At 36.3% G+C, this 16,178-nt stretch overlaps 1 protein-coding gene across 2 annotated transcripts in view; it reads left to right on the top strand.

Annotated features, from left to right (window-relative positions):
- Positions 1–9,860, top strand: part of CCT6B (chaperonin containing TCP1 subunit 6B) — a 37,329-nt gene extending 27,469 nt beyond the window's left edge. For both annotated transcript variants that reach the window (XM_051992416.1, XM_051992417.1), the window contains exons 11-14: positions 347–480; positions 7,695–7,797; positions 8,814–8,886; positions 9,669–9,860. In XM_051992416.1, the coding sequence (XP_051848376.1) occupies positions 347–480; positions 7,695–7,797; positions 8,814–8,886; positions 9,669–9,741 (383 nt within the window). In that variant the 3' untranslated portion in view covers positions 9,742–9,860. The remainder of the gene's footprint in view (positions 1–346; positions 481–7,694; positions 7,798–8,813; positions 8,887–9,668) is intronic.
- Positions 9,861–16,178: the final 6,318 nt, after the last annotated feature.

Genomic DNA, 16,178 nt, shown 5'->3' with positions numbered 1-16,178 from the left:
AATAGAGGAGAGTAGTTATCTAGATGTATCTTTTGGCCTTAGCTGTTAGGGAGTAAACAATGAAAGAGGAAATTGGATGGGAGGGGTGAGGGGGGGAGATTCTGTTTAAAGTCCTTCATCTGTACCACAATTAATTATTTATTTAACTGCATTTACCTTTAAAGCTTCATAAGCCAACCTCATAATCACTGGGCTGTGAAGCTTTTACTTGTCAGATTTCTGTGCGTATTTAAATACCATTCAGATATTTGTGCGAAATAGCACACACTTGACTACACTAATTGCATTCTTTCATATTTTTTCTGGATGGTATGTCTTGTCAATCGTTTCTTTTCCTTTCCAATAGACTGTGTAGTTCCGGGTGCTGGTGCAGTTGAAGTGGCAATATCTGAAGCTCTTGTCAAACACAAATCCAGTATCAAAGGGAGAGCCCGTCTTGGAGTCCAGGCTTTTGCTGATGCTTTACTCATTATTCCAAAGGTGTTGATCTATCCTATTGGTCAGAGGAGAGATGGTTAGAAGGATGCTTAAGTAATTACAAGGTGTCTTGATAGGTGCTATAATAAAAAGATAGCACATGTATTTACTTCTACTCACAATTTCCCTCTTCATTTGCAGATATTTTGCTTCTAAAATGGGGGAAATTATGTGGTGATAGCTGGGAACACTGTGAGAAGCTTCATGAGGGAGGATAATTTCTCTCCTGGGAAGCTTCTTAGATAATAGCATTGGAAGTTCTTTTCATAAAGGGCTCAATTTGAAAGGCTACTGATAACCAGAACTCTTATCCTCTGTTGGTCAGAGCTAAGTTATCATCAACTTAAACTTTTCTTTATCACTGAAGGCTTCAGGATGCTTAACTTCCTCTCCTCTGCCCCTAGTTACTAGTCTTGATTTGACAGCTATGACTTGAGATATTATTTTCATTTGTACAGGAAAAAAAAGATGCCAGATTTCTTTAGGGGAAACAGAAGAAATATAGAGTAAAGTTTCTTTGTAACAATTTGGATTCAAACCACCACTGGAAGACATATGCCATCCTTCTCCCTTCAAATAGACTTATTTTAGCTTGAATTCACAATTTACTAGGAAATCAAGTCAAATAGCATTTCTTTATTCTGACTACTGCAAAACCATCCATTATTTGCAAAGCCATGAGTCAGAGATTGAACTCCTTTCCCCCATTAAATAACAGGAACAATAAATAATAGTGTCCTAGACAATACATGTCTGTTAACATGCCTAAGATTTATTATAGGAAGTACACAGTATCTACTAAAAAAAGGGAAAACCGTGGAGGGAAATGAGTTCTTGAAATGGGTGTGTCCTTGAGTGAGTAAATATGGAGTAAAATAGATTGTTGACAGACTCCACTACATCCTGATCTTTTAAACTATTTTTTATGGTACTCCACATTTATCCCAGATGATTTAAATAAACAAAAGCCCAACTCTTTCTCGAGAGTGCTGCATCTATTGTACACTTCCGCACTGGAGTCTACTCCCCTCTGCCTTGGAGCTGACATACTCCTTTCCCCCTACTATTGCTTCTAGTCCAGCCTTCTAGCCAGCACTTTTCAACTACTTTACTTTCTGGAAATATGTATAGTTCATTGGTACCAACCCTGGATGCTGTCATCTCCAGGCCTCTCCTCAGCACTTGCCTCTTGGGCAGCATGGTGTGGGGTCCAAATCCTACCTCTTGCTAATGGGGTGACCATGTATAAATTAACCTCTCAAAGCCTCCATTTCCTCTTCTATAAAACGGGATAATAATGCTTACACTCCTTACTTTATAGTATCATTAGAAAGGAAGTGCCTTGAAAACCTTGAAGTGTTTTATAACTGAATTCATTTTGTTATTGTTTCTTTCTACCCCTCTCATATGATGTAATTTGTGAAGCTCTTAGCATAATGCACACAATAGGTTCTTAATAAATGCTTGTTTCCTTCATTTCTTCCCTTCTGTTTTTTTCATATCTTCATATATACTCATGATTCTTAACAATCTTGAGTGCACAATTCTTCATCTCTAAGGAACTTCTCTACCCCACTTCTCCAACCCAATTTATTAGTGTGGTCACACCTCAGCCTTCACAATCTTGGAATTGTGACTTCTATGAGATCCTGACTATTGAAATTCTAGTTTCTGTTTATGGTTTTTGGTCTCTCCATTGCTGTCAACACTGCATCTCTCCTCACTCAACATATCCCCACCTATTCGCCCAAACTTCACTAGCCATGATGGTAAAATTGCTTGTTCCTCCAGCCTCATTCTATTCCTGGCCTACTGCCCCCTTTGGGGAACTTCCATCATCAGTTTATTTTTGTGTGCTTGTTTCCCGATTGTTGAGTGTTTTGAAAAGTCACAAAATTGAGCTGCTTTTGCTGTCTATAGATTGATGATATAAAACCTTGGCTTGGCCCTTAGAGCTGCTAGACCAGCTTTCTACTTTGCTTTTCCAAGCTCCTGATCTCACTGCACAAAGAGTGCTCCAGGCCTTTGATTCTGTAACCAAGTATCCAAGTATACACCATCACTGTTTAACAATAGATGGCTAAGTCTTGTAACTTGGTGGTAACTTGACATGAGAAGCCTTAATTCCTTTCATTGTGGAAACCTCTCTGCATTTTCTTCTTTCTGCTCTTTCCTTTTAGTCATTTAAGAGGTAGTCCCAAATCTTTCTGTGACCCTTGTCCTCTTTATCTCTTTGAGGTGAATATTCCCCCAAAATCTGTCCTTTGACTTCTCTCTCTAGGCATTCACCTTCAGGAATCTGACTATTGCTTTTATGCAGATAACTACAATTCTTATCTCAAACTCATATTTTGTATTTTAAAAAAATTTCTGAATTTTTGTGAAGAGCTTTTGTTTTTACATTATATTTATTTTTGGATATGCCCCATTCCTATATCCTGTCCTGCAAACCATCTCTTGAAACACTTAACAAAAAAAGAGGAAAAAAGCATTTCAGCAAAATCAACCAGTATTCTGAATCTAAAATTGTAGGCTATGTTCTTCACCCATAGTTTTCCACCTCTGCAAAGAATGGAGAGGGACTATCTCCTCTTTAAGGACAAGCATGAGCAGAAATGCACTGGCAGGTCTTTGGTGCTTGGATATCTTATTACTACCTCAGATTTATCCTGTCAAAAATACATTTATTTTCTTTCCTCCTAAATGGTTTTCCTCTTGACTTCATTCTTTTTGTCAGTGTCACCAACAGTTATCCATTTTTCCATTATCTGTGTTATCTTTATGTATTCTGGGAACAAGCTGAATTGGTGGTCTTACTGTTCTTATTATATTTTAAAAATTATTTCTCAATATTATTTTATTTGTATTTATTTATATTTAATTTTCCCAAACACACATAAAGATTATTTTCAACATTTTTATAAGATTTTGTGTTCCAAATTTTTCTTCTTCTCGTCCTTATCTTCCTCTGCCTTATATAAGACAGCAAGCAATCTTATATAAGTTAAATATGTGCAATCCCTTTAAATATATTTCCATATTTGTCAGGTTGTTCTTTTTTTTTTTTTTAATAACTTTTTATTGACAGAACCCATGCCAGGGTAATTTTTTACAACATCATTCCTTGCACTCACTTCTGTTCCGATTTTTTCCCCTCCCTCCCTCCACCCCCTTCCCCAGATGGCAAGCAGTCCTATACATGTTAAATAGGTTACAGTATATCCTAGATACAATATATGTGTGCAGAACCGAATGGTTCTCTTGTTGCACAGGGAGAATTGGATTCAGAAGGTATAAAAAACCCGGGAAGAAAAACAAAAATGCAAACAGTTTACATTCACTTTCCAGCGTTCTTTCTTTGGGTGTAGCTACTTCTGTCCATCATTGATCTGTTGAAACTGAGTTAGATCTTCTCTTTGTCGAAGAAATCCACTTCATCAGAATACATCCTCATATAGTATCGTTGTTGAGGTATATAATGATCTCCTGGTTCTGCTCATTTCACTTAGCATCAGTTCATGTAAGTCTCTCCACGCCTCTTTGTATTCATCCTGCTGGTCATTTCTTACAGAACAATAATATTCTATAACATTCATATACCATAATTTACCCAACTATTCTCCAATTGATGGGCATCCATTCATTTTCCAGTTTCTAGCCACTACAAATAGAGCTGCCACAAATATTTTGGCACATACAGGTCCCTTTCCCTTCTTTAGTATCTCTTTGGGGTATAAGCCCAGTAGAGACACTGCTGGATCAAAGGGTATGCACAGTTTGATAACTTTTTGGGCATAGTTCCTGATTGCTCTCCAGAATGGTTGGATCTGTTCACAACTCCACCAACAATGCATCAGTGTCCCAGTTTTCCCGCATCCCCTCCAACATTCATCATTATTTTTTTCCTGTCATTTTAGCCAGTCTGTCAGATTGTTCTTGCTGTTCTTAGTATATATGTTTCTATTGTCTTTCTATATGCCTTTGTACAATGTTCCTTATTCCTGGGATGCCTTCCTTCCTTACTTCTACCTTTTTAAATCCCTACATGCCTTCAAAGCTCAGCTCAAATACCACCTTCTCTGAGTCCACCCCACCAAAACTACTTGGAATTTACTTGGTTATGTATTTTTTTCTTTCCACCCAATAGAACATAAGCACTTAGAGGACTTGGGGTGTTTCCTTTTTTGTTTCGCATCCTCCATGATAGGCCCTTAATAAATGCTTTTTGAATTGATTGATTCACCCTTTCACTTCTCATATTCAAGTAATTTTCAATTTTCAATTTCTGTTAGTTCCATCTCTTAACATCTCTCCCTCTTTCCTTTCTATTTCAGGCATCAGTTTCATGATCACCTGCCCTGGTATCAATAGTTTCCTAATACATCTTTCTGTCCTCATTCTCTTCACCCTCCATTCTAATTTATGTCATTGCTAAATTAGTATTCTTTCTATACAGATACAGTCCCCTTTTTCATAAGGCCTTAGAAATGAGTTGTCTTTTGCTGTCATCTCTGCACTTGAAAAGCCTATCAAATGCTGACTCAGGTGCTTTCTGGCTCTTTTGTTGTTCTTAATGTGACGATTTACAAAGCCTAAACTTTTGAATCAAAATGATTATTGAATTTTAGTTGTTCATTTCCCATTTTTCATAACCAGTTGTTTAAATATTTCAATATTGAGTTGTTTCTATTGTATGACACCTACTTCTCATTTTGCTTCTTGCTCTTTACTTATTCTCATATTTGCTCAGATAAGTCAGTGTTCTGACTGGATAAAGAGAGATAATTCAGGAATTACTTTTTTACAGCAATAAATCTGTCAAAGTAGAATCAGTTTCACTTTTTGTTATATTGATTGATCCTCATCATGTCCCAAGACTACAGAATTTTTTCCTTGAAGAAAAGTCTTCATGTTGTAAAGATATGGGATTCCTTTTTTATGAATCATGCTGACATCTTATCTTCCACCTTTGTGTAATATCAGAATATTTTATAATTTACAGAGTAATTTGTAATTACTTTGTAATTTAATTTAGAGTTTTATCTACTTTCCTGTAGAATTTTTCAACTTCTTTGTCCCCTGCAACTGTTGGTTAGTTCATAAGCTACAATTATTTTAATGGTGAATCTTTTTGCACATATTTGCCTAGAAGACCATTATTCAATATGATCAAATATTCTGTGGAATAATATTACTAATGACCTGTGTATAGGTAATCAAAATATTAAAATAAATAAAAATACAATCCAATTCACCTTTCCTTTTCTTTGTCCCTTAGAAGCATGTCTGTGAGCTAATCTTCCTTAGGTACAACTTTATTTTTTCTTGTTTTTTTTTTTTTTTTTTTGATAGTGAATGTCAAGATTGATGATTCAGCTCCATTGATGGTATGTCCACTTGTTGGTCATTGGTCAAGGACCTCACATTTAAGAGTATCAACATTCAAAGTTATAGATACTTTATACCTTTCTCCCCCATTTTCACCAATACAAAACTGGAAGGAGACTGTGCAGGCCTAGGAAACATTTTGTATTTTGGTTTGCTTCATAGTTTGCCATGGTCCAAGATAACATCACCAAGTAGTCATCCTACTGGTGGTAAGGCCCTTTGTCCATGGTGAAGCTGGTTCTTGAAAAGCAGAGGCTTACTTAGCTCTTGACAGAGAAGTGATGAACTCAGAACATAGGATGAGACATCATTTTTCTACATGGACAACATAGGGGCTTGTTTTGTTTATGTGTATTTGTTATAATGGTTTTATTTTATTTCCAATTTTTGAGGGGAGAAAGGAAGGATAGGAGGAATAGTATGCTAGAAAGAGGATTCTACCATTCTCCATCTCCAAAGAGAAGAAAACAGAAGGACCTGAAGAAGCATATAAGCAAGAATTTATAAACTTGAAAAGAAAGTTAGCTTTATGTAATAGACATTTGCATGCAGTTCTTTCTTTTTCTGCAAAGTATATAGTATATGCAATATAGTCATATTATCGACAAATCTAAGCCTTTTCTCTTTCCTCGTTCTTTTTAACCTCTGTGTAACCTTTGATATTATTGATTTTTCTCTCTTTCTGGATTGTTTCTCTTCTCTGAGTTGTTTTTCCCTCCCTTGTTTCTCCTTTTTCCTGAATGAATACCCCTTCACTATCTCCTTTGTTGGATTATTTATATCACAAGCCATTGTTAGAGTCACTCTAAAACTCTCTCTGTTCTTTGAGGGTTGCATCAGCTTCCATGGTTTTAATTATTATCTCTATGCCTTGGAATCCTAAGCTTCAGTCCCTTGTCACACCCACAAATTGCCATATTATATTTCTACTTCCAGCTCTCATGGCTGTATTTTGACCAAATAGTTAGAAGCCCATCATCCTAGTTCAGGCCTTAATTACCTCTTTCTTAACTGTTAAAACAACCTGCGAATTGCTGTTCTTAAGTTGCTTTCCACTCCAATTTGTATTCTACATAGCAGCAACTTAATATTTCTACAGTATAGATCTGACCATGTCACTCCCCTGCTCAAGAAGCCTCATTTAACCAATGTAAAAAATAAACTAAATACTTCTCTGTTTGGCTTTAAAAATTCTGAATGACTTAAACTACTATTCTAGTCTTTAGAAGGAATACTACAATCTATAGTCTAACCAAAGCATACTTCTTGCTGTTCCTCACATGTGACATTCCTGTCTGTGGTTTGAATTGGTTGTCTTTAAGCCCAGGATGCATTCCCTTTTCCCCTCTATCCTAAAGGAGCCCTGATTTCTTTCAAATCTTACTCTAGAATCCTTTTTAACATGAATCTTTTTTATACCTATCAAACAGACTTGTGCTTACTTTGTCTATATTTACATAGGTACACATTATCTTCTGGATTCTTTCTCCTGTCTGGGTTTTTGTGACACTGCCTTATCTTTTTTTTTTTTTTTTTTTAAGAGTATCTTTGGTGATTTGGATCCTTTTCATTTTTGTTTTTGCATCCCTAGCTATGTCCTCTGGTATATAGCAAGCACTTAACAAATGTGATTAGAGCAGAATAGAAACTTGGAGTTTATGCCATTCAATTTAAAGTATGAATTTCTTCTTGAATTCAGGAATTGGATTTCTAAAAATAGATGTATTATGATAGTATTTTGTGTATATATCCTTCATAACTAGAGAAATGAAAATTTTAATTTCACCACTAGACATTCATATACATATATGTTTTTTCCTCTATTAAAGGTTCTTGCTCAAAATTCTGGCTTTGATCTCCAAGAAACACTTGTAAAAATTCAGGCAGAACATGCAGAAACAGGAAAACTTTATGGCATAGATCTGAACACAGGTAATAGAAAGGTAGTAATCATGAACAAAATCCTTAAATGCTTATTAAAGAAATTCATTTTATGGCAATACAGTGAATTGTCTCCGAAATTTTTGATAGTTGTTTTATCATTGTCATTTTCTTTCACATAATTTTTAATTGTTCCTATGAGTTACTCTTTGATCAATTCATTATTTAATATTTTATTATTAAGACTCAATTTGAGTTTGTTTTTTGTGCTCCCTGAATTCATTGTTGTTTTTATTATGTTGTGTTCTGCAAAGAATATGTTTACTATTTCTGCCTTTATCATTTATTTGCAATATTTCTATGTTTTAATACATAGTCAGTTTTTGTAAATGGTCCATGTGGTGCTGAGAAATTTGTATATTCTTTTGCAGTCCCTTTTAGAAAATGCCATATGTTTTTAAGCTCTTGATTTTGCATTTTCTCTTGCTTATTTTTCTGCTGGATTTATCCAAAACTCTGTCTTCCGCTGCTTGTATTTACTGTCTGTCTTTTTGTATTGGGTTATTTTTTCTTTTCTGACTTATAAATATTTAGAACATATAAGCTTAGTATTAATATCAGGTTGTTGTCTATGTTTTCTTTTAGTATAATGTAGTTTCCTTTTTTTAAACCTCTTTTAATATTGTAAATTTTTGTTTTTGCTTTGTCTGAGATCAGGATTACAGATCCTGTTTTTTGGATTCACTTACTATATAAATATATTCTTCAAGCCTTTCATCCTTAATTGATGCATGTTATTAGCAATAGATTGTGGGAATTTTGTTTTTTTACCCAATCTGTCATTCTTTTTGGATTGTTTAACCCGGGGCACATTTAAGGTTATCAAAAGTAGGGATTATTTCTAATATTATCTTTTTTCCCTTGGATTAGAATTCTCTCCCTTCTCTTCCCCCATGTGGCATTTTTTATATGAGAGAATACGTGTTTATTATTTGGTTTTAGTCTTTTTGAAGAATTAGACATAGATATGTAGCAGTAGTATTAAGTGATTTTATTTCACTTTCTAGGTGCACCAATACTTCCTGCAGAATCAGGAATTTGGGATAACTACTGTGTGAAGAAACAACTCCTCCACTCCTGGTAATTTCTTGTGTTTAAATTGTCTTGAATTTCTTGTGAAAAAGGAGAAAAAACCCTTATGATCTTATTTGATAGTTTTTTTTCCTTAAAAACAAATTTTTTTGTGAATTTTTTCAGTTAGATTCAGAAACAGAAAATGCATTATTTTTGAAAAAGTTTGATATTCATCATTAGATTGTGCTGTATTTTTTCAGTAATTTTATTTTTATCTCTTAAGAGGAAAACTTGGTTTCCTTGTTCATTCAATAATAAGCATTTATTAAGCACTTACTATGTGCCAGTCATTGTGCTAAGTGCTAGGGATACAAAGAAGGGTGAAAACAGTTCCTACCTTCTAGGAATTTACAATTTAATTGGGAGAATTTTAAAAAGAATAGCATTGTTAAATCACTATTGAACATATGTGTACATATATATTATATGTGTATGTATATATATGTTGGAGTTGGAAATGACAAATCACTCAATTATCTTTGCCAAAAAAACTCCAAATGGTCTCACAAGGTTGGATATGACTGAAAACAACAAGAGAGTTGGGGGAGAGAAAGAGAGACAGAAACAAAGAGACAGAGAAATAGACATAGAGAAAAAGAATCAAACAAATTTTACAGAGCTTCTAAGGGGCAGTATTTTTATTTTTAATAGCTAGCATCACCTTATGTTCATAAAAACTTTAAACTTAATGAAAATTGAAGAATGAAGTTCCCAGTATAGCTAAAGATTGATAGGGGAAGGAAGGATGGGTTGGTGTACGTTACTAAATCTGTCATCTGTTTCTTTAGCACAGTGATTGCTACAAACATTCTCTTGGTTGATGAAATTATGCGAGCTGGTATGTCTTCTCTCAGAGGATGAATTGAATTCCAAACCAGCCTTGGAAGTTGAGTTTGAGTACATCTGTGCAGCACTTCCCCATATATTCCGATACATTCTGAATTTTTACAAATAAATGCAGGGTTTTTGCCTTCAGTGGATTTAAACTAGTCTTAAAATATTTTTCATGAAAATTCATAAAACAGAAAGTGATTGTCAAAGAAATTGTGACATCAACCTTAATTGTAGAACTCAAAATCTGCAGTTGAATAACAATGTCTAATATAGTGATTGTGAGGAGGCACAGTGGAGAGTGCTGTACTTGGAGTAAAGGAGAAAACTAGATTTGAATCCCACCTCTGACATTTATTGGCCATGGCTCACATGGCCAAATCATTTACCCTCTCCAATTCTCAATTTGTTCATCTGTAAAACAAGGGATTATAATACCTTTAAGTAAGTACTTCAGAGTTCTTAGAAAGATCAAATGAGTTAATATAAGTGTTAGCTACCCATCATTATTATTATTTTACCGGGATGAGTTTATATACCATAATCATTAATATCAGTTAGAACTTCTGTTGGGAGGGACATGGCTCCTTACTTGGGATTGGATTTCCTCTATTTCCATTTTAATAGCAACAGTTTTTCTGGGTTATCTCCAATCATCCTGATCTATATTTGGCCACTGGACTCAGATGATCGTGTTTCCAGGTGAGAAAGTGAGGCTGGTGGTCTGCAGAGCCCCCACTCAGATCCAGTTCATTTGCATGCCATGACATCCTCCATAACATGACGGTCGTCTTTGAGAACAAAGTACAAACCACCACAATAGTTGTTCTATAACATGGTGCTATCACTTTTTCTCCTAAATGTAAAATAGAATCATAGAATATTAGAGTTAAAAAGAATATCATAATTTGCCTGGTATAATCACATCTGAAACAGGAATTCTCTAGGGCATACCTGATGAGATTCTTCCACTTGGAACCTCAATGACAATGAACTCATTACCTCCTAAGGCAGCCTACAGCATTTTTGGTTGGCTTTAATTGATAGGAAGTTCATTCTTACATTGAGCCAATGGGGCAAGATTAGCCTTCTAATTAGTAGGAAGAAGTTATAGACTGTAGCCTGTTTTAAGTTAATTTGTTAAACCATATTATACATGATCCGACTTTGTAGTTACTAGTTAGGGATAGAAAACTGATCTAAGGTTATATATTGTACAAGTAACTGGTAATCAGTGCTATAATATTAGTTCACATAACTGCTTAATTGGATTCTAGGATAAAGCAAGTTTCAAGTAGTTTAGTGTTCAAATTTGCCATTGAGAAAATGGATAATTATGGTAACTGCATTCCCAGATGTTAGGCACTAAAACCTGGAAGGGATTATTTTGGTCTCTACATAAATGCAGCTTCTAGATATTCTAGCTGTTTTTCTTATTGCACTTGCCACTTCCTACTAGATGTCCCTGTGGTAACTTCTTTTCAAGGGCATGCACCGGTATTTGACTGAAATAACAAACTTGCACAAATGGAGCTTCAATCAGTCTCCACTCTGTGTACATAAGGGACATAGGGATGTAGGCTGAAGGTTTTACTATTTGGTTAGCTGTGCCTGTTTTCCCAGATCAGATGTATACACGGACACGGGAGAGATCTTCTTTTGACTATAGTGACAAATTCAATATATCTTGCATCTGGTTCTCACCTCTCCACATTCAGAATGAACAAGATGAATAGGAACTGTGGGAAAAGGAAATGGGCTGATCATGTAGCAAGAATGAGACAACAGCTTGAGTGGAACATTGGTACCCCAGAGATACTAAAAAGAACAAGAGAAAAATCTACAGCATGTTGGATAGATCCTCACGAGAATTTCTAGGAATAATAATAGTACAAGATGATAAAAGCATAAAGAGCTATGGTAGGAATAGCATTTGCTATATACATATGATTGGGATCCAGGGCATCAGATCCTTTTGGTGCAGAGATAGAAATTTTTCATACATTGGCCCAAGAAGAATGGAATGTCTGCCACATAAACTAGTTTTTCTCTAAAAGACAATGTAAGTATCCTTGAGACCCATTTGGTCTAGACTAAAGCTCAAATCATTGATGTTATTTTCTAGTTGTCTAAGGTAGGAAGTTAGGAAAACTTTTCTTTCTGAGTTCAAATCTGACCTCAGACACTTACTAGCTATGTGATACTGAATAAGTCATTTCACCCTGTTTGCCTCAGTTTCCTCATCTGTAAAATGAGCTAGAGAAAGAAATGGCAAACCATTCTAGTGTCTTTGCCAAAAACAAACAAACAAAAAAACAAAACCCAAGCTTCACATAGAATCATAAAGAAAATGAGTGGATAACATGAATATTTGGTACTCCTTGGGTTAGATGGACTTGCCATTCAGGATAATATATATGTCTAACCAAGTATACCATCTATACTTGAAGCTATTGAATCAATGCTGAATTTTTACTAAATAAACTTTCCTTGCTATTACTGGATAAATTTCTTTTTACTATAGTTTCATGATCTATGATCTATGAGAGTCATTTTGGTTTAGTTCAGAGTTTGAACTACTGTGTAAAGAACATTCAGTATGACAGGAAGGATTGTTCTGGATTGAACTTCATGGTTGGGACTAACCTCATGGTTGAAATGGGAACAGGACAATGCACAGGGAGGAGAGATGGTTGGGTAGCTTGAAAAAGAAGTTTGGGACCTTGTAGAGGTGTCTCAGTTGGACAGAGAGGGAACCTTTCTCTGGGTTTATCCTGCTGGGAGTTTGAGATTGACAAGATAGAAGTACCACCATCTTTAGCCTTTCCTGTCTATTACTAGTGATTCTAGAAAAGTTGTTATCATTAGCTTAAGGAAAATGAAAGTAAATTACCCATGGATACTTGACAACTCGACACAGAAGTATATGTGCTTTTGACCTTTAAGGACTCTGTTCTGAAAGCAGAGCAACTCATGGACTTAGTAACAGCCCAAGTAAAAGAGATTATACTGGTTGGGGCAGGGACCAACTTGTGGGTGATTAATATAGTTTCTGATCCAAAGGCTTCACTGAACATTATATTGAACTGACAACAGAACTAATGAGGGGAAAAAGAAGAGGAATGGGAATGAGGCTAAGAACTGGAATCTGTTTTAATGGTAAGAGAACCTTGGATCTACCTATTAAATTGCAACACCTTCAGGGGTGACTTTTTCCACAGGCAGTTTGGATCCCAGTGAATTTGGGAAGCTGAGGGACAAGTTTAAACAAGTTATTAAGGCATTAAAATAATGAGGGCATAATCTGATGGGGCCCATGTGGAGATCCTCTTGGCCACAGAGTTCATTGATTTAGGGATCTGATAGAAATCTATAAAGCCTGAGCCTGAGGCTCTGAATGGGTATAGTCTTTTGTCCTTTTTTAGATGACTAAGGTGGGGGAGCTGTGCAAACCATACTTTAACCACAAAGAAGAATTCTCTTTGCATGTTTTCCAATAAGTGTCAGCAAGAGATAGAGTAAAAGTTCAAAGAGATGGGTTTAGTGGTATGTCTCCATACCACTCTTATTTGTGGTCCTCCATGCTCTGTGAGTAGCTGACATTAGAAACAGATTTTGCCTTCTGGATAAAATTCAAGTGGAGTAGTGAGTAATAGCAGGCTTTAGCCATGCACTTCTCCAATGTGCCATCTTATAGGCAATAGCAAATCAATGGGTGAAATTTGAATGGGAAATCTGGACTACCACAGTTGACCACTATGCAAATACAGCTGAGTAGACAAAATGGTGGGATAAAATTTAGGACCTTCTGCCCCTCACAGTGAGGAGAGCTCTTCTATAAAGAACTTTGAGAGTGGCTTCTGAAAGGGATGAAAAGGAGAGTAATGGCCAGTTTATGAAGGGTAATAAAACTAATGCTAAAAATCTGAGTCTGGGCCAGTAAGGGGCCTAATTACCCTACTTACACTAAGCATGCCCTAAAACTCCCAACCCATTTGGTGATATGGAATCCAAGTATTAACCAGACTTGAGGGATTTCTGGGATGTGTCCCTCTAGATCCTCCAAGATCAGGCTGCTTCTATAGGAAGGACAAAATGAGTATGTCAGTCAAACATTAGTTAAGCACCTAACTGCAAAGACCTTGTCCTCCAACTCATAATCTAATGGAGGGGAGGACAATTAAGCAAATATGTTATTAACAGAAGACACTGGAATTAAGATTGGGAAAGGCTTCCAGTAGAAGGTGGGATTTTATATGGGACTTAAGAAAGCCTGGAGGCCAAGACAAGGATGGTAGCATTTTAGGCATGGGAACATCAGAGAAAACCTAGGAGATTGAAGCAACGGCACAGATTTTATATTTTTTCTGTAGGCAACAGGGAGTTACACATCCATACTTTAGGAAAATCACTTTGGCTTCTATATGAAGGATAAATTGGAAGTGGGGATGTAAAACAATATAAAGGTCCAATAACCTAGGTGGGGGTGATAAGGACTTGATTTACTATGGTGTCTGTGTCAATGGACATTCAGCTGTTATGGAGAAAGAAATGACAAGATTTGGCAAGTGGTAGAGTGCATGCGAATGAGGAAGCTCTGCAGTGAAACTACAAACCTGTGTACCTGGGAGAATAGTGTCACCCTGGAGAATAGGAGGGAAGTTCAGAAGGGGTGTGATTGGTGGGGGAAAGATGAGTTCTAAGATGCATCTGAAACATCTAGTTCAAAATGTCCAACAGGGAGTCAGGGTGAGAGAATTCAAAAAGCCTAGGGCTAGATTTACAGATCTGGGAATCATCAGCTTTGAGATAATTGAGCTCATGGCAGTTGATGAGATCATTATGAGAATATACAGAGAAAAGACAATAGAACCCTGGACAAAAGCTCTGGGAGACAGATAGGCTAGATAAAAGATCCAATAAAAGAAACAAGAATGGGCAGACTAGTAGGAGTTTAGGGAGAGGGCAATGTCTCAGAAAAGAGTATCCAGGAAGGAGAGAATCTCCAGGAAGAGGAAAAAGTGACCAACAAACTCAAATATGGGCAACAAGGAGGAGGAAGAGGACCTAGACAATGTGAGATGAATACCTGGAGAAGGCAGTTTCAGCTGAATAGTGATGAAGCTGAAGCCAGTAATGAATGGTTTTTGACAGAGATCTGAGCTTTGTTTTTCTGCAAACCTCTTGCAGGTAAGTTCCTTGGAAATAATTAGGATTTAGTAGCCACCTTGAACCATACTTTCTCCAGGTACTTTTCCCTATACTCTAATTTTGTTTCTTGTCTAACTAGGGATTTCTATCCACTGACACACTATCCTGGGACAAGACTTCACATCATTAGATCTATTTTCCATAAAAATTGTAACTCGTTTCTCCATTTTGGAAAGGCAGCTGACTTTTAAGTAAACAAGGAAATAGACAATCATAATTTTATTTCATCTGTTTAAAATCTAGAATTGCTTCATAACTCTCCAGAATAAAGTAAAAATATCACAAGCCAAGAATCGTAATCCCCCTGTCTGCCATTCTCCTAATCGTTTGTTTCTTACCTCTGTTTTTACTGACCCTTTTCTAACAGTAACTATTTCGGTGAGATCACTTTATGGGTGCCATCTCTGTTGCTTTATGTTTCGATCCTGTCTGATAGTCGTACATTACTATCATCCCAGCCTCCCACAGCACCACTGCAATGCCAGGGGTTTGGGCTGTTGAACATAATTCAATTTAATATCTCCAAGTATTAGGGCCTTGTAACAATCAATTCCCTCTTCCTTTACAGCTGCCTATATAATTGTCAAAGAGATCTAGGGGAACAAGGATACAGTCATTAAGACATCCCTAGTGACTCTGTAAATATTCTGTTTCCTTTACCCCATTCTATATCAAGGTCTTTAAGCTTATCAGACAGGAAGCCAAGCTCACCATGAATTAGATTTGATCTTCAATGAAGTTTTTCTTGGTGGAATAGGTTATCTACGATAGTGACAATGGGATGTCTCCAGAAGGGACACAGTTTTACAGTTGCCTTGGTCAAAAAATTATTTTTAAAAAATAAAGCTTAGTTTAATGAATCAATCCTATGAATTTAACTTTGATGGGCCCCAGTTTATGCTTCTATAAAATGAGGGGATTGGACTTGACAGCCTCTTAAGGAGACATGATCCTATGTCCTCTGAAGTGCTTTCAACTTTCAGATATGTGAATTCACACCATAAACAGCCTATGTTCTCCTAGGGCTTAAAATCAAATAGGGCACCTAGATGGGACCATAGCGCATAGCGTGCCAGTCCTGGAGTCAGGAAGACTCATCTTCCCGAGTTCAAATCTGATCCCAGAAACGGACTTAGCGGGGTGATCCTGGAAAAGTCACTGTACTCTGCCTCAGTTTCCTTCTCTGTCAAAATGGTCTGAAGAAGGAAATGGCCAATACTCCAGTGTTTCTGCCAAGAAAACCCCAAATGGAGTCA

The sequence above is a fragment of the Antechinus flavipes genome, chromosome 4 (assembly GCF_016432865.1).
Source record: "Antechinus flavipes isolate AdamAnt ecotype Samford, QLD, Australia chromosome 4, AdamAnt_v2, whole genome shotgun sequence".
Classification (NCBI taxonomy): domain Eukaryota; kingdom Metazoa; phylum Chordata; class Mammalia; order Dasyuromorphia; family Dasyuridae; genus Antechinus; species Antechinus flavipes.
The sequence above is the reverse complement of the archived record's forward strand: the minus strand, read 5'-3'. Positions and strand labels throughout refer to the sequence as shown.